Below are 19,360 nucleotides of genomic sequence, written 5' to 3'. Positions count from 1 at the left end.
AGAACTTTGACTGGCCCCTACTGGGCATGCCCAGCATGGCACTAACCCTGCAACCAGCAGGGGTCACCCTTCAGTCTTATTTGAAAGCTACAGGCAGTGCCGAAAAATAAAATAACAAAACGTTACGAACCCAACACCGCGGGGCGGCGGGCGGGTTTCGTGAGGACTAACATCCTGCTGTCCTGAGAGAACACCTGTTATAGGTAAGCAACATTTGCTTTCTCACAGGACAAGCAGGATGGTAGTTCTCAAATATGAGTGAGTACCGAGCTGAGGATGTCCGAACCTGCACCAAATGTTCCCAAAGGCGTGCAACAGGCACAACAACTGGGTTGGAATTTGGGAGAGGGCATCCTGAACCCCACCGGGCAGGCGGAAGGGTGTTGGTACGTCACGTTGTAAACAGGTTACGAAGGACAGACTGGCTGAAGATGGAATCTTGTCTTCCGGCTTTGTCCAAGCAATAGTGGGCTGCAAAGGTATGGAGAGAACTCCAAGTTGCAGCCTTGCAAATGTCAGGAAGCGGCACCGATTGTAGGTGTGCTACTGAAGTCGCCATGGCCCTCACAGAGTGTGCTTTGACACGGTCTTGAAATGGAATGCCCGCTTGCTGATAGCAAAAGGATATGCAGTCTGCTAACCAGGAGGAGAGAGTCTGCTTACCGACAGGCTTTCCCAACTTGTTAGGGTGGAAAGAGATGAACAATTGAGTGCTTTCCCTGTGGGCTGCTGTACGGTCTAAGTAAAAAGCTAGAGCCCATTTACAGTCAAGGGTATGCAGAGTCTGTTCTCCTGGGTTGGCATGGGCCTGGGAAAAAAGGTAGGTAGTATGATGGATTGGTTTAGATGAAAATTTATTTATTTATTTATTTATTTTTTGTTTTTATATACCGATCTTCCTACATTAGATGCAAATCAAACCGGTTTACATAGAACAATAACTATAAATAAATCCGAGACTACCTTAGCTAAGAATTTAGGGTGAGTGCGGAATACCGCCCAGTCCTGCAGAAGTTTAGTGTAAGGTGGATAGGTAACTAGGGCCTGCAATTCACTAACTCTGTGAGCTGATGTGATTGCCAAAAGGAAAATCACTTTCCATGTGAGATATCGGAATTCACAAGAGTGAGAAGGCTTGAATGGTGGTTTCATGAGCCAACCCAGAACTAGATTAAGGTCCCAAGAAAGGGCGGAGTACGTAATGGAGGCTTGATATGGAGCAAGTCTTTTAAAAAGCGTGTTACAAGGGGTTGTACTGATATAGGAACATCCCCGATACCCTTATGGAAGGCGGCTACCGCACTGACATGCATTCTGATGGAAGAGGTCTTTAGACCTGATTCTGACAAATGCCAAAAATAGTCCAGAAACTTCAGGATTGGACAAGAAAAGGGGTCAAGGGACTGAGAAGAGCACCTGACATGAACCTTTTCCATTTGTAAGAGTAAGATTTTCTCATGGAAGGCTTTTGCAAAGCAATCAAGACACGGATTTGAAAGGTGAAGTGGTTGAAGTATTAACCTTTCAACACCCATGCTGTCAGGGACAAGGCTTGAAGATTGGGATGGCGTAGGCTCCTGCATGAGTGATCAGGAGCGGGTCCTTTCCCAATGGAATGTGCCTGTGGATGGAGAGATCCTGAAGTATTGGAAACCACACTTGGCGAGGCCAGTGAGGTGCTATCAGGATCATGGTTCCCTTGTCCTGATGCAACTTCACGAGAGTCTTCGAGAGAAGAGGAAGTGGAGGGAGTGCATAAAGCAGACCGGTTGCCCATGAGAGGGAGAATGTGTCTCTGGGCTGAGAGTGTTTGCTGCGAATGAGGGTGCAGCAATTGTCCACTTTGTGGTTCCGAGGGGATGCAAAGAGGTCTATCTGAGGAAATCCTCATTGTTGGAAGATGGAGTTCGCTACTGAGGGGTTGATGTACCACATGGCCACCTGGTTGTCCGTCTGAATTAGGATGACCTGATTGGACAGGCGATCCTGAAAGGTCCTGAGAGCATATCTTATTGCTCGAAGTTCCAGGAAATTTATCTGGTGTTTGGCTTCCTCTGGAGACTAAGAGCCTTGTGTTTGCAGATTGGTTACATGGGCTCCCCACCCGAGGTTGGAAGCGTCAGTGGTGAGAATGATTTGAGGATGCGGAACCTGGAAGGGCAATCCCTAGAGGAGATTGCTCTGATTTTTCCACCAGGCGAGGGACAGACTGAGTGAGTCAGTGCTGAGACTGCAGTTGGTGAGCAAGATACACAATGGTCAGTGCTCGCTGTCGAGGCAGGAAAGCCTTTGCCTGTAAGGTGTCCAAAGTCTGCCCCAATGAACGATAAGGTTTGATATGGGACTAAGTAGGATTTGTTGTAATTGACGAGAAACCCTAACAAAATTAGAGTGTGTAATGTTAGATTGAGGGACGACACAGCAGCTTGCTGAGTGGGAGCCCTGATTAACCAGTCATCCAGATAGGGGTAGACGTGAACACCTTGTGTCCTGAGGAATGCCGCGACGACTACGAGGCATTTTGTAAAGACTCGTGGAGCAGACGCTAGGCCGAATGGAAACACTCGGTATTGATAGTGCTTGAGGTCTACCAGGAATCTCAGGTATTTGTAATGAGCTGGACTTATCGCAATGTGGGTGTATGCGTCCTGGAGATCCAGATAGCAGAGCCAGTCTCCTCTTTGTAGAAGAGGTAGAAGCGAGCCCAAGGTGATCATCTTGAACTTTTCTCGCTGGAGGTACTTGTTGAGGGCCCATAGATCTAGAATAGGATGGACACCTCTCGAGTTTTTGGGGATTAGGAAGTACCGGGAATAGAACCCTAGGCCTTGCTGAGAGTATGGAATGGCTTCTATTGCTCTTGACTGGAGAAGAAGGGAGACCTCTTGATCCAGAAGAACGGAGTGGTCGGATGTTCTCCATGTCTGCAGAGGTGGGGGAGTCCGGTGGCAGGGCGAGAAAGTTCAGATGGTAACCCTGAGCAATGATTGCCAATACCCATTGGTCGGTTGTGACTGAATGCCACATGTGGAGAAAGTGGTACAGTCGACCTCCCAATCTGGCTGCTGCTCTCCAAGTGGAAGTCAAAAACCGGAAGCAGGCCCCGGCTGGGGAGCTGTTTGTGGTTTTTGTTTTCGGGTTTGGTGAGACTGAGGCTTCTGATAAGGCCTCGTAGCGCGGGATCTGGCTGGTGGTGGGTAGGACTTTTGTGGATGGTAGAACGACTTCTTGGAGTCCTTTCTAAAGGGCTGCTTTGAAGAGAAGTTGGAAGGCATTGAAGAGAGCTGTTTTAGGGTCTCATGATGATCTTTTAGTTCAGCCACTGTCCGTTGGATCTGTTCACCAAACAGATTATCCCCTACACAGGGCAGGTTGGACAATCGGTCTTGCACTTCCGGGCGAAGGTCAGAAGACTTGAGCCCAGTCCACCGTCTCGCTGAAATAGCAGCTGCAGACACTCTGGTAGAGGTGTCAAAAATGTCATAAGATGTTTTGATCTCATGCTTGCGTGCCTCAAAACCTTTACTTACAAGGGTTTGTAGTTGGTCTTGGAATTGCTGAGGCAGGGAGTCTGAGAAGTCCTGTATCTGTTTAAATATGGCCCTGTTATATTGGGTCATATAAAGCTGATAGGCAGCAATTCGAGAGATGAGCATGGCCCCTTGGAATACTCTGCGTCCAATGTTGTCCAGGAATTTTTGTTCCTTACCAGGAGAGGTAGATGAGTGAGATTTTGACCTCCTTGCCCTCTTCTGTGCAAACTCTACCATGACTGAGTGGAGATCAAGCTGTGACTTTTGAAAACCTGGGTCTGACTGTACTAAATAAGTAGTGTCAGCTTTTCTGTGTACTGGAGCAATTGTTCCTGGATTTTCCTAGTTCTTCTTGAGAAGATCAAGAAGAACCTGATGAATGGGAATGGGGGCATCCAGGAATTGGAGCAACTCCATCATCTGGTGCCTATCATCCTGTTCTGTCTGCAATTGAAAAGGAACCAATTCAGCCATTTCCTTCACAAAATTTATAAATGAGAGGTCCTCTGGAGGAAAACGCTTTCTACTCTCAGTGGGTGAAGGTAAGTCATCGGTGTCTGATGAGGTATCATCATCCCAGGTATCATAAGGGTCAACACCCTTTCCTCTAGGAAGTCGAGGGGGTCAGGGTGGTTGGATACCTGAAGGTCCAGGTCTGGGCTCCGAAGAAATCGGAGGAATTATCGGAGGCACCGATGATGGCATCGAAGGCATCGGTACAGGCATCAAGGGCATCGATGGATGGCTCGGTGAGCCGATGGACGTATCGGCATCGGTGGCGAGGGACGTACAGGCATCGATGGCTGAGGCATAACGCCGAATGGAGGAATGCAAAACTGTGTTTCTCCTCCCAATGATGCTGTCAATGGGGAGGGCATCGGAGCCATCGGAGACCCGGGATCCATCGATGGAAAAGCGGCCATGAGGGCTTCCATCCTGGATAGCAGCGGTGCCAGCGCTGCCGGAATTGGGTCGATGATCAGTTCCACAGTCTGTGCTGGTGACGGAGGAACTTGAAGACGTTGCATCGCCTTGTCGATGGCCTCCTGGACCATCCGGTCCAGTTCTTCTCGGAGACCTGGAGCAAGCAGCCCCAGCTCCAGAACAGAAGAAGGAGGCAGAGGCATAGCCAGAGGGACCACCATTGCAGGCAGAGTCGCAGCTCCCGATCCCCGATTGGGTGAGGGTTGCCTCGGAGACCCGGTCGCAGGAATGGTCTGTGCCTTTCCTGGATGGGGTTTTTTCTACAGCAGCTCGGACGATGGCGAGGTCGATGATTTCGCTCCCTCGATGGTCCAAGTCTTACGGTGTCAATGGCGAGTTTCTCCCTGCGATCCCCTCGATCCTGAGGGGGAGTAGAGGGTGTCGATGGCCGAGTAGTCTTCGATGCTGGTCGGTCATCGGTCGGTGGTTGATGCTGGTGCGAAGTCGACAGTGCCGGTTCTGATGACGTTGATGCGATGGACGGAGTCAGGGTTTTGAGCACAGAAGAGAAGTTCCATCTTCTCCATTCTGGCCTTGCGACCCTTCGGTGTCATTAGGGCACATTTGGTGCAGGTCAAGATATTGTGCTCGCGTCCTAAACACATTACATAGACTTTATGGGGGTCTGTGATAGACATGGTGCGGGTACAGTCCGGGCACTGACGAAACCCCGACGCCATGGCAAAAAATTTAGCCACGATACAGTCGATGGCCAGTAGGCTGCGAAAGCCAAACTCGACGGGTAATAGACAGGAAACGGGTCAAAACTTACCGGAGTACTGCAGAGTTATAAAAGGTAGAAGAGGGACCCCAGAGGGGCAACTTAACTTTTAGTAATTCCGTGAGGAAAATTCCTGTCAGGAATCTCTTCAGAGCTCCTTTACTGCGAGGCTACTGCTGCGCGGAAAAAAGAAGACTGAAGGGGGACCCCTGCTGGCTGCAGGGTTAGTGCCATGCTGGGCATGCCCAGTAGGGGCCAGTCAAAGTTCTGGAAACTTTGACAGATGTTTTCCGTGATTGGGCTCCATCCTGTGATGTTACCCATATGTGAGGACTACCATCCTGCTTGTCCTGTGAGAAATAAATGCTACAGAATTTCACTTCATATAATATGTGCACAAAAACACAAACACATTAAAAGCACACATATTACCCAAAAAAGCTAAAAGCCAACCCACCCAGCAGTGAAAGAAACAGTGAGGCTCACAGGCATTGACCTGCTCACAAGTTTCACATTAGTGCTAATTCAATCCCTTTTTGTGTCTTTTTAGTTTTTTGCACTGCAGGGTCTGCTTGACTATCACCCCTTCCCCTTCTGATCCCAGCAATACAGGAGGATAAATGGGGGGGGGGGTGGGGGGCGGGCCTGGCGAAGAACATGCCTGTTGCTCTGCCTCTTAATCCTAAAAAGAAGCAGCAGAACTGCATCCTGGCCATAGCCACACAAATGAATCCCTGGTAGACCTTAAATAAAGGATAAACACATGCAAAGTTTAGCAAAAATTATATATTTTTATAATATATTTAAAAACAAATATAATGGTGCAAAATATTGTTTAAATATTTATATTAAATTAACAAAAAAAAAAGAAAAAGGACAAGTGTAGGGCCAGCTAGGGAGCAAACTATTTACACAAAAGAAAAGGCCCAGGGAAATAGGAAGGACAGGTGCAGAGACTAAGGAATCTGGTCAGCATGGTGGGAATCTTGTGGCAAATAGCTGCACTGCCACAGTGAGACACTGTAGTATTTCACTGTGGCGGCTCACCTAACTAAGTAGATTCCTAAGGTCTTCCCAGATCCCTCTTAGCAAGTCCACCATCAACTTCATCCCTCCACCAGAAAGGCATTGAGATACAGGCTCATTGTCTGGACTGAGTGCTCCAGACACTGAATCTGGTTCAGCTGCCCTCGACAAGGAAGATGATGATGGTGGTAGCATTAGAGGAGGGTCCTGGCAAACCTACTTTCTGGGGCAGAAAGGGAAGGAGGCCCTAACAGGATGGGGAGGCGGTCAGCAGGCTTTCTGGGCCCAGGATCTGCCAGTTGGGGAGGCTGGAACGTCACTGCTTGATCCCCCATTGGTGGAGAGAGTGGGGTAGTAGCATCCGGCTCCTCCCCAGCAGTGGCATCTGCCATGGTGGGGTGAGAGGCTTGGACCTTGTCGCTGGTTTACTCCTCCTCCAGCAACGAGGCATTATCATCTGTGAAGAGAACAGCAAGTGCAGTTAGAGGGCATTCCTTTTCTAGGAGAGATGTAGGCAAAGGGAAATGCTCATAGCTATGGGACAAGCATATCATATATGTGGTAGAAAGCCCATAAAATGATCCCTTGACATACAGAAGAATAATTTCAGCGGGATATTTGATGGAGCCTTGCATGTTCTTTTGGTTCTGAGTTGGACTCCGTGACAGGATTCAAACTGTTGCATTGTGGTCTACATAGCAAGGCACCTAGGGCTATGAGGCTATACGTAATTGAATAGGATAGGGGCCATATAATTTCAACGGGAATACATATGTAGGAGTGGGTGTGAAGACCCTGAAGGGTCTACAGCTAGATCTGAGGGTGCTGCCCATGAGGCAGATAATTGCCAAGGTGTAGGTATGTTTGCATGAGGGTTTGTTACAGATGAAGCCAGACAGGCTTGTGCTGAGCAGTTGGTCTATAATGTGACAGGTGCTAGAAACAGGGCATAGATGTATCCTGTAAAATCTCCCTGATGGCTAGAGCTGGTCTTACCTCTGACACCATCCTGGCTAGCTCACAGCTGGTCCAGTCACTTTGCTTGCTTTCAACGCAATTCCTGGGCCGCCTTCTTGAGGTTCTCGAACTATAGGGATAAATTGGATGACAACGTTAAGTGTCCACTGTTACTGTGACCTCCATACTGGTATGTAACAATGTTGTCTACTGACATCTGAAGTGAGTAGCATGGCTCTCTGCACTCCATTAATGTACCTAGAAGTGGTATGCTGCCACCATGGCCGAAAGATACCCGAACAAGGATACTCCCTGAACAGCCATTGCATGCCTTTTCATGAGGGAGCTAGCTGCACAGTCCAGCCTGTAGGAATATCTTTTCCAGACCATATAGCCTGGGAGAGTAAAAAGAACCATGCAACAGGGCCAAATCTCTCCCTTCTCAAAGGAGGCCCTAGGTTCACCATTAAATCTCTGACATGTCCCATAGTAAGATCTAAGTCTTAATGTCACCTTTACTAGTAACTATAGGTTTAAGTCAGGCTTGACATCCTAGTTAACTATTTTACTCTTCCCGTATACATTCCAGTAATGCTCTTTGTACATGTCATACCAATTGGTAAGACATGTACAAAGAGTATTACTGGAATGTACATGTTACTGTATTCAAACATACCTTGTTATAATTCTGTAGGCCACAGAGTCCCTCCTAATGATCCCTATGCACCTTCTGCCATATGCTAACCACTACTCCCACACTCAAGTCTCCCCAGTGACCCCCATGCATCTCCTGACTTAACCCCACCACCCCCCTCACATCCTTAGAGCTCCTCCTAGTGCCCCCCACTACCCACATTCTACTTACCCTACACGGGTAGGAAGCTCCACAGTTCAATGTGGTGAATGTGGCACTAAGCCTCCTTGTTGTGACAGAGGTTTCTCCTCATCTCTGCAATGGGAACAGCTCCCTCTCGTACTTCACCACCAGGGACGCCAGGTAGTGGAATTTGGTTGGCATGACTGCTAAACTGCACCCATGAAGAACTGGAAGTAGCAAGATGCTACAGTGTGCATGTGGATGGTACATACAAATTTGTGAGTAAACTGTAAACCATGCGCAATTGTACCCATAAGTCTACGTGCAACTCTGTACGCAAAGTAGCACGTATTATTAATCATGCACTTGAATTTGCGCACATGACACAAAAAGGGACAGTAACTTTCAAGCTGATACGTAGGCATAAATTGGTGCATGTGAGCTGGCGCGCGAACAGGAATGCAGCAATTTTATAAACTTACACGCACATATGCATACATTATAAAATACAGTAGGTGGTGCTTAAGTGCATCCAGTTTTAAATAGGATGCGCGCCTAGGCACATGAATGCCGCTTCTACTACATAAATCAGGAATTTTTAAAAGGGGCGAGCATCCACACGATTGCCAGTTTCAACAGTTCAACCACCAATTCACCCAATTATGAGCTAGATCCTCAATACCCCCTTGGTTTAATAGCTTGCACTCTTCCCAGTTACCCCAGACCCTTTAAACTCCTCCAAACACATTCTCCATAGCAGAAGTAAATGTATGCAGCTGGGGACCTGGGCGTGTGCCCAGGTGCAAAGGTAGATAGATATACGCACTTCTCTTGGCCCTACCCTGGAATGCCCATGCATTTTTGAAAGTCTGTGAGATGGGCGCACAGCCCAAGATGCACGTGCATCAACGAGTTTTGAAAATAGGGTGCGCGCATGTTTAAGTCCAATTTGTGAATGCATCCCTAATTGATGCGTGCACTAGGCTTTTAAAATTCACCTTTAAATGTGTTTCAGCGCACAAGCCTATTTTCACGCACAAATGGGCTCACATGCATTTGTTTGAAAGTTATCCTCCCTGTGTAGTGTATGTTATGCTAGTTTCTTGAAATAAAAAGCACTGTGTATTGTCCTTGAGAGTACAGCTTCTTTTTCCTCTAAACTTGTAACTCTCTTAAAAATGTTCTTACAATTTTTATATGAAGCTTGAACATTAAAAACAAAGTACTTTTGTTTACCCGATAATGTGCCAGCTGAAGTGCCAACTGCACAAAGGCATCAGGGCTTGTACGACACTTCTTGATTAGCCCTTTTCCAAAAGAATCAAAAGGAAAAGAGTGAAAATCCACATCATCAGCCAGATCCTTTGCAACAGTGAAACTGGACTCAACAATCAACTGGCACTATGGAAAAAAAGGAAAATACATCATAGTAAGTACAAATGCAATACTCTCTGAAGCCAGAAACCTCTGCAAATGAAAAGATTACCACTTTCTGAGGGCCCAATGGAATAAAACAATTAATAAATATCTGCTGTGTTCCAGGACACAGTTTACATGGTTTTTCTGTGCAAACCATGTTTTGCATGCATAAATCATGGTTAATCTGCACAAAACATGCCAGGAGCATAACTTTGATTTGTGTACCTAGTAAAGAAATAAGGACTGTGTGCATAAAACATGAAGAGCACAATATTTATACATCTAAGCAGGACTTAGAATAAAATGTGTGCTCACACGTAGTGCGCAGAAAGCTTGAACAAATGTTTTATTGCACAAATTCTGAATATAGGACCACAAACTCCTGGTTCAGCCCCACAGATTAACACTAGCCCCAGAAATTTTACTCCACTTCTGACCAGCAGTTACATTTCCAGTATTAGGAACCTGAGTTAGCCTCTGCACCTCTCTGCAATAGGGAATAATAGCTAATGCCTTGCTTAATCTGAGATTTGCATGGAGGAGTGCTCAGCTGGGTGCACATTTTTACTCAGGGTTGGGCACATATTTTTTGTGCGCAAAACTCTTTACTACATCAGGAGTAAATTCTATGAAGAACCACATGTGCACAGCCAAGAACGCTATATTACATCAGGGCCAGAATGAGAGTCAAATAAAACCATCAAGTTTCAATAAGCTTCATCAAGTAATTAGCCAAAGGTTATACCTAACATCTCTCTCTATACTGTGATCCAGAGGAAGGGAAAATATTATACATGTGTATTCAATTCTGTATGTCCCAGGATCTAGATATTGTTAAAAAGTTAAGAGTCGGGGGGAGGATCCAAGATGGCTTCTTGACCGGATGCATATTCAAACGCTCCTGCAATTTAGTCTTACCTTTGAATTTTTTTCCTCTAAAATGCCTCATAAAAGAAAGGGGAGAGTGAGGGTCTATCCACCGAGCCCTCACTTCCCGCAGGACAGCGTATAATTTTGCAATATGCATCCCCCATATCACAAGCTGGGGCAACGAGCCCTGCTAGCGGATCGGGAGGAGGAGTCCCTTCTCTGCTTGGAGAGATATCGCTGACCCCGTCGGAACCGCAAGAACCGCCGAGTGCAATCTCTTCGAGCGCAGCCGGGCCTGTAGAGTCGCCAGTGAGGAGCGTCACAGGAGCGACTCTATCGAGTGGACAGCTGGGAAGCGTCTCGAAGTGGGAGAGGCTCCCCAACTCCTCGATTTCACCGGAGGCTGTAGCACGGAGAGAGGAGAAGAGAGAGGAAACCTCGCAGATACCAACCTTGCCGACAGGAGAAAGAGAGGTAATGGGTAACCTAATAAGAAACCCCATTGAGATAAAAAGACCGGCAGTAATTACAATGGAGTCCCTTTGGGACCTGATTATGGAGTTGACGAAGGCATTTAATGAACAAACCCAGAAAATGGAGGAAATCTCCCAAAAAATGGACTCTGTTGAAAATCAATTTCATCTGAAGGGTGAGGAACAAATACAAGCATTACAGCAGGTTAAAGAGGAACTGAAACAAGTGTATTATGTTAACGCCATTTGTGTGAGAGATCAGGCTATTTCGATGCGACGGCTGGAATCTGTTGAGAATTACCTGAGACAACTTAACCTTAGGGTTTTGAATTTTCCCAAAGTAGTGGGTGAGATACCACTACTAACGTTCAAAAGATACCTGAAAGAAATTCTGCAGATTCCGGATGAACAAATACCAGCTGTTAAAAAGATTTTGTACTTAAAGCAAAGACAGAGCCAGATACAGATATCCCCTGTTGGGGATATGGGAAATTTTGATAATCTATCTGAATATCTGGAAAGCTCTGGGCTTGAGGTTGTTGAGAGATCCGTCCTCTTTGTCTCTTTATTTTCAGAATTTGATAGAGCCCTTATTATGAAATATTACTTTAAGGCTATTAATGTTACTTATTTGGGTGGATTAATCCGTATATTTCCTGATTTGTCCAGGGTTACACAGTTACGCAGGAAATCTTTTTTACTAATGCGCCCAGAAGTAGTAACTTTAGGGGCAAGTTTCTTATTGTGCTACCCCAATAGGTGTGTAATAAAGTACTCTGGGAATACCTATGTATTTTATAATCCCGAGCAATTAAGGGGGTTCTTAGATGCCAGAAGGGAAACCCCAGCAATCTAAAAGATCTGGACCGCGTATTAAAATAATTAGATATGGATATTGTCACAGGAGTTTTGTTAAATTGATTTCTTCTAATACTCCTCTTTTTCCTTTTCCTCCCCTCAAATATTTCTTAGAATAAATGAGGATAAATAATTCTGCATATAAGGTGGTGCTGTAACTGCTATTATCAATGTAAATTAATAATAGTTTTCTTTTTTGTAATTCCTCTTGATTTCAAAGCAAAGGATTCTTTGTTTATATTTGTAAAAGCGATAAATAAAAAAATAATAAAAAGTTAAGAGTCCACAACAGAAATGTAAACTCCTGATAGTTGTTTATAACGCTGATGTGGCCAGCATTTCACCATTATGCTACATCAGGGTTTATATTTTCCAGCTTTCAGGTCTCTATTGGCTCTGGGCATTTCTGTTTATGGGTATGGGAGCGCTTGCTCAGAAAGGTAGGGAGCAAGGAAACAGACACTCCCACATCCATAAAATTTAAAGATAAACTTGTCACATTTAAAAGGATTTGCAAGAAGGAGGATCACGTGATGTGTTAGCGGGGCAGACGTGTTTCTCCCCAGCTCCGGGCCAGTCTCAGAGACCACAATACATCCTAACGCGTTTAAAACCGAAATTGGACGCCCGATATTCCTGGGGACGTGGCTTATGTCCCCGGTTCGATTGAGCAAATTGGATGAAGAAAATTGGATCTATATACAGACAACCAACAAGGACTGAATTACATAGTCTGGGTAAACAAATAAGCATGGGTGTAGCTTGCTTATTGCGGCGGTTACTACCCCTAACTAATTAAGCTAGATATTTCACTTAGATGCAGTTCCAGCACTGCTCTCTACATTAATGGTGGGGGTGGAAGGGAAATAGAACCAAAAGGTTACTAAGAGCCAAAAGTAACAGATGAGAAAAAAAAAGTGCGAAACTTGCTGGGCAGACTGGATGGGCCGTTTGGTCTTCTTCTGCCATCATTTCGGAGCCCTCTTCCTCCGGACGCAGCACGGCAGAGCAGTAAAGCAGGGCCTGCGCGATCGGCGCCGGAGACCCGCCGGGGTAAGGCCTGATTTTTCACTTACCCACGGCCGCCTCCGACCCCGACCACGAGGCAGCCCCTGCCGGCCTCCGTCGAACCGAGACGCTGACGACATCAGTCTCACCTTCCTCCGCCTCCGAGGGGCACGCCGACCACCTTCAGCCAATCAGGGGACAGCCCTGATTTGGCCTCCTAATTTAAATTGAGAGACACCCAGGCGTCGCGTGCCTAAGGAGCTCGCCAAAGGAGCCTGCTCCTTTGTGCGCTCCTTAGTGCACTCCCTTTGTGCACTCCCTATTTGTGGGACCAACCCGGGACCCATTCCTCCCAATAGGAGGCCTTTAACAGAGCAAAGGAACCGATGCTACCCAACTACCATACTAGCATGTTATCTATCAACCGAATCATTGGATCCCGGAAATATAATAGTCCTCGATGTAACTGCTGTGACCAGAATCAGCCCAGCAACCAGTCAGGCAACCACTCAAGCTTACAGAAGACAGAGCACTCTACCAGCCGAACCAACTAACTTACAAACACCTTCAGCAATTCATCCAAACATCTACTCTTACAGACAGACACCACTCTCTCACCCACATTCAGATACCTCTTGAATTCCTACAGACTCACACCTTTGGGCCTCCAAACCCAGACCCAATCAACCGCATCTCAAAACAAACCTCCACCAGAACCACTCTCACCATGCTCACTTTCAATATCCCAATCATCCACAACCAAAGGCGAACCCCCTTAACTAACTTCACCAACGTCATACAAAAAAGAATCATCCCTATTACGACATCACCATTAAACCAACTTCTAGGCCTCACGCTACTCTCAGTAACTCTCATCAATGCGCAATCCTTAACTAAGAAGACACACATCCTCAATGATTACCTCCTGGATAGCAACCCAGACATCTGTGCCATCACAGAAACCTGGTTAAAAAACTCGGACATTGCCTTAACCAATCAACTACCAATTCAGACATACGACATCTTCACCTTCCATAGACTCAAAAAAAGAGGAGGCGGACTTCTTCTAGCCACGAAGAAAGAACTCAGATTGACCGCACATACTATCAAGACAGAATCCAAATTAGAATTGGGTCTAGTCAAATCTAAACACCTACAAATTCTGTTAGTCTACGCTCCCCCGGGAGTTCTAGAAACGGACCCATCACCCCTCGTAGAATCCATCGTGAAACATATTAATGCAGACCTCCCAACAATAATTATTTCAACCTCCACACAAATGCAATACCTCGCTCTACCAACTGTGAAGCTCTTCTCACCACCCTCGGCGCGATGGGATTCACTCAGACCATCAATAGCCCCACACATAAAGCTGGTCACACCCTGGATCAAATATTCATCAATTCTAATTTCACTTGCACAATAGAACCTTCCTGTACCCCAATCCCTTTGTCAGATCATTTCCTAATAGAATCTTCCTTTTCCACACACAGACACACACCTCTCCACACACCTCTACCATTCAATTCAGGAAAGCATGTCCTTCTGACATACTCGGCGATCAGCTATCCAAAGAACTCTCCAACCTAGACCTAGCTAATCCTGACTCAGCCCTATCCTCTTGGCAAAAGATTACAGAAACAGTTGCAAACAAATGGTGTCCAATAATCTCCAAATCACTCAACCCAACAAAAATGGGAAACCAACCTTGGTTCTGCTCGGAACTGAAACAAATGAAACAGGACTTACGCCAGAAAGAAAATAGATGGCGCAAAACCCCAAACAAAACAACCCTCTCATCATACAAGGGACTCTTAAATCACTACAGGACCGCCATCCTACAGAAAAAGAAGGAATACTATGCAAACAAAATACACCATTTTCAATATGATGCCCAGGCCCTTTTCGCTTACGTATCACAAATCACTAAATCAACCTCACCACCTATTCCAGATGAACAAGCTCTCTCAAAAGCTATAGAACTCGCTTCTTACTTCCAACAGAAGATCTTAAATACCCTCGCCCTCCTTCCTACAAATACAACTCCCATCAAGTCAGGTGAGAATTCCAATTCTCTAAATAGACCCAAATTTGTCTGTTTCGAATCAATCTCCACCAAAGAGATTGAATCCCTTCTAAAAAAACTGAAACCTTCTAGCCATCCAGCTGACAATATTCCATCGAGACTCCTGCTTCTAATCCCAAACTTGATCTCAGGACCTCTGACCAGCATAATAAACAGCCTCCTTTCCCAAGGAAGCTACCCAGACATCCTAAAAACCGCTTCACTCAAGCCCCTCCTCAAGAAACACAATTTAGACCCAAATGTACCAGCAAATTTCAGACCCATCTGTAATCTCCCTTTCGTCGCTAAACTAATGGAGAAACTGGTAAACACACAGCTTTCTGACTATCTGGAAGACCACAAGATCTTACACCCTTCGCAATATGGTTTCCGTAAATCACGCAACACTGAAACCCTCCTCATCTCACTAACAGACCATATTATTATGGGGTTAGATAAAGGACACTCCTTCTTACTAGTCTTGTTAGACATTTCGGCGGCTTTCGACACTGTCAATCACACCATCCTGTTGGATCGCCTAGCAGATAACGGCATCTCTGGATCAGCGTACAACTGGTTCAAGTCCTTCCTCAGCAATAGGACTTACAAAGTCAAAATCAATAATAAAGAGTCACCCCTAACAAAATCTAATCTTGGCGTACCACAAGGATCTTCTTTATCCCCAACCCTCTTCAACATATACCTCCTCCCCCTCTGCCAAATGTTAACAGATCTCAATCTAATTCATTATCTGTACGCAGACGACGTACAGATTCTAATCCCTATAACAGAATCAATCTCGAAAGCGCTCACCCATTAGAATAACTGCCTACTTTCCATCACCAATCTACTCAACAGCTTAAACTTGGTCCTTAACGCTTCTAAGACAGAGCTTCTCCTCATCTCCTCAAATGATAACAATATCCACCAACCAACACCACTCAACTCTCACATCACATGTAAGCAGGTTAGAGATCTTGGGGTGATTCTAGACAACCGACTAAACCTAAGGAAAATGGTCAATACAATGACGAAAGATTGCTTTTACAGATTACAGGTCCTAAAACGACTTAAACCTCTCTTATTCTTCCACGACTTCAGGACAGTCCTCCAAGCGCTACTGTTCGCCAAAATAGACTACTGCAGCGCCCTTCTACTAGGACTTCCCAAATCCTCTACTAAACCTCTGCAGATGATTCAAAATGCGGCAGCAAGATTGTTAACCAGTACCAGCCGCTACGATCACATATCACCAATTCTGAGGAACCTACACTGGTTACCAGTAAATTACAGAATTCTATACAAATCAATCACCTTAATCCATAAAACCATCCATCATCAACTTCAGCTTGACCTGGAAATACCTTTCAAACTCTACTCTTCTATCAGACCAATTAGAGACATTTACAAAGGCACTCTTAATGTTCCCCCCACTAAAGCCACACGCCTCGCTACGACCAAAGACAGAGCCTTTTCGATAGCAGGCCCATCGATCTGGAACAGTATCCCATCAAACCTCAGACTGGAGCCATGCCTTTTAACTTTCAGAAAAAGACTTAAAACCTGGCTCTTTCAACAAGCCTTCCCTGAACCACCAGACAATCACTAGTTGGCATTCATCCCTACCCGGTCTGGCACTCCGTTTCTCAAAGAAAAAATAAATGGACTCTGAGACACTCAGGTTAAAGCACCGTCCTTAAGTTTTTAACTTGTACACTCTATGGTAAAATTTCTTTTACCGGCCTATCTTCTTTCCAGCTTGTTGCAAGCTTCCAAGTTCTCTCCCCCTGTTGATTGTAACCTTGACTTATTCCTACTTATTGTTATCTTTCGTTTACGTGAATTTGTTACTCTAGTTTTTTTCCCTTTTGTTAAATTGTAAACCGATCCGATATGGTAATTTACTATGAAGGTCGGTATAAAAAACTGTGAAATAAATAAATAAATAAATAAATAAATCATTTCTATGTTTCTATATATCTACCTAGGCAAAGAGCTCTGGTCATGATAATCAGTTCGCTTCTGTAAGTAGCCCAGAGGTTTCTACCTTTTTGGAAGAATCTTTGGCTATAATTTCTAATAGGGCTACTTTGTTTCATTCTGTGCTGAGCAGGATAAAGATATGGTCTTTATTAAATGTGTTAAGAACAGGGACTCTCTCTTTTGTGTGCAAAAAATATTAGTATTTCCTGATGTCTCCCGCCCTACTCAGATACATCAGAGACATTTCCTGTCACTAAAGAATAAAGTCATTGCTTTAGGAACGTCCTTTTTTTTTTTTTTTTTTAAGTTACCTTGCAGTTGTTTTGTAACAGTTTAACAAATTTGTATTTACAGATATGCGGCATTTAGAAACTTTTATCGCAAATAAGAATATTGAGCATGGGTTGGAATCTTAATAATTTGGGGAGGGTTAGTAAAGATTAATGAGAATATTGGTACTATTTCCTTTATTACTTTCTATGTAAAGTAATTTTTTATATTTCTCCTCCATATTAGAGGGTTGATGATTTGTAGTTAAGTTTATTATATATTGTTTTTGCTAAGATTATCCTTGCTTTACTGTGATCATCATTGCTTCATTTAATTGTATTGATTTAGATATTTCAATAAAGATATAATTAAAAAAAAAGGATTACTGTGAATGCCTTTTCTGAAAAATGTACTTGGAAGTGACAAGGCAATCAATTTTTTAATATCAGGCTCTATAGATTTGGAATTCACTGCCTGTGGATATTTGCTTGGAAAAAAATTATATGAAGTACCAGAAATTGGTCAAATCCTGGCTGTTCACTCAAGTTCTTGTAGATGATTTGAAAAGTCCAAGATATGATTTTATAAGCTTTGATTAAATCCTGTGGTTGTTTTGAAGAGTTAAGGTTACTCTGATTTTATATGTTATTACTAGGGATGTGCAATCGTTTTTCCCAAATTAGACAATGTCAACGGAATTGCCTAATTCGGAATGGTTCGGGAGAACTGAAAATGATTGAATTTTTTCCGAAATTTCGGAAAAAAATCAGTTTTGAGTTAGTGCTCGCTATCGGGAGTTAGCGCACACTAATCTGAAAATAGGGGCCCCTGAAAAAAAAAAACCCCGAACCACAGGAAAAACAAAATTCCCCCGGGGGGGGGGGGGGGGGGGGGGCCCTGAAACGAAACCCGACATAAAATTTTTACCCAAAGCACATCTCTAGTTATTACTATCTAATTTTGTGATTTTTATGATTATATATAATTTTATGCTTTATATATGTTGCAAAATGTTTTAATTATACAGCATTTTGAAGTTATTAGAAAAATCTATCAACATAAATATTACCATTACCATTCTTAATGCTGAAAATTTAACTCCTGGTTCAGAACAGGAGAATAACTTAACTCACATTTCTGGTGGCCATGACAGTCTATTGCTGTGCCCAGTGTGGTTGTGTCTAACTGCTTCTACCAGACTGGGCTCAGCAGTAAAATAACTTTAGCCACCAGAAATGGGAGTTGACTCCACCTTGGACCCAGGCGTTTAATTTTCAGTGTAACCTCTCTGGGTGGATACCTGCAGGAGAACTTTATCTCCTGACTTTCACAAAACTGTTTAACTGTAGATGCCCACTCCAGGGAGCTTACACTTTGTTCAGCTAGCTGCAAGTGCCCACTGCATAGAGCAAATTCTCGCATCCATGGCCATTTTGGCAAGTAATGGCAAGTAAAATCAAAGCATATGCTCTCTGGGGTGGGCACCTACAGCTAGCTTAAGCATAAACTCTCTGGGGGGCACCTGCAGCTGAACAGGATGGCAAAGTCAGATGTACAGCACCAAAGTATATTCTTTTCAGCTGAAGGTGCCTGCCCCATAGACTTATGCTTTGATTTTACTTGCTATGCTTTGCAAAAATGGCACTGTATGTGAGATTGATGCTGTGCTTCCTAATTTGTGGGCATATTCTCTCATTCAAGACCATTTTTGTCAAGGAACAAAAAGTAAAATAAAAGAATTAGCTCTCTGGGAAGGCACCTACATCTAGATGAATAAAGAATAGGCTGTCTGGGTGAGCATCAACAGCTGAACAGTACACACTTTAGCTGGACAGGCTGTTCAAGAAAACAAAGAAAACCTTTGACTGGTTCCTTCTCAGAGAGTTTACACTGGAAATTCAACTCCTGGGTCTTAGGTAGAGTATACTCACATTTCTGGTGGTTAATGTTTTCTATTGTTGTGCTAGCGTGGTACTCCACTTCACACCCAGGAAAGACTTAAATTTCCAATGTATGTTCTCTGGCGCTGGAATCTACAGCTGAACAATGTGTAAGCTCTATGGGGAGGGCACCTCCAGCTAATCAGTATGCCAAAGCTGGGATGCACAACATCAAAGTGCACATTATTCAGCTATATGTGGAAGCACCAGAGAGCTTACACTTGAAATATAATTCTTTTTTGGTCGGAGGTGGAGTAAACTAACATTTCTGGTGGCCATAGTTATTCTATTGCTGTGCCCAGTGTGGTAGAAACAGTCACTACCACAGGAATGAATATCCTGGCCACGAGAAACATGAGTTAACTTTTAATTAACAAAACACAGGAGTAAAGGAGGTAAGTGAAAGATGGAAGGAGTGTGGCCAAACTGACCCTGC

At 44.5% G+C, this 19,360-nt stretch overlaps 1 protein-coding gene across 1 annotated transcript in view; it reads right to left on the bottom strand.

The window, feature by feature from the left end:
* Positions 1 to 19,360, bottom strand: part of CPT1A (carnitine palmitoyltransferase 1A) — a 939,552-nt gene that overhangs the window by 259,156 nt on the left and 661,036 nt on the right. The window contains 1 exon segment of the mRNA XM_029583120.1: positions 9,275 to 9,439. Within this exon segment, the coding sequence (XP_029438980.1) occupies positions 9,275 to 9,439 (165 nt within the window).

Source organism: Rhinatrema bivittatum, chromosome 17 (assembly GCF_901001135.1).
Source record: "Rhinatrema bivittatum chromosome 17, aRhiBiv1.1, whole genome shotgun sequence".
Lineage (NCBI taxonomy): Eukaryota > Metazoa > Chordata > Amphibia > Gymnophiona > Rhinatrematidae > Rhinatrema > Rhinatrema bivittatum.
This window is presented reverse-complemented; position numbering and strand designations above follow the sequence as displayed.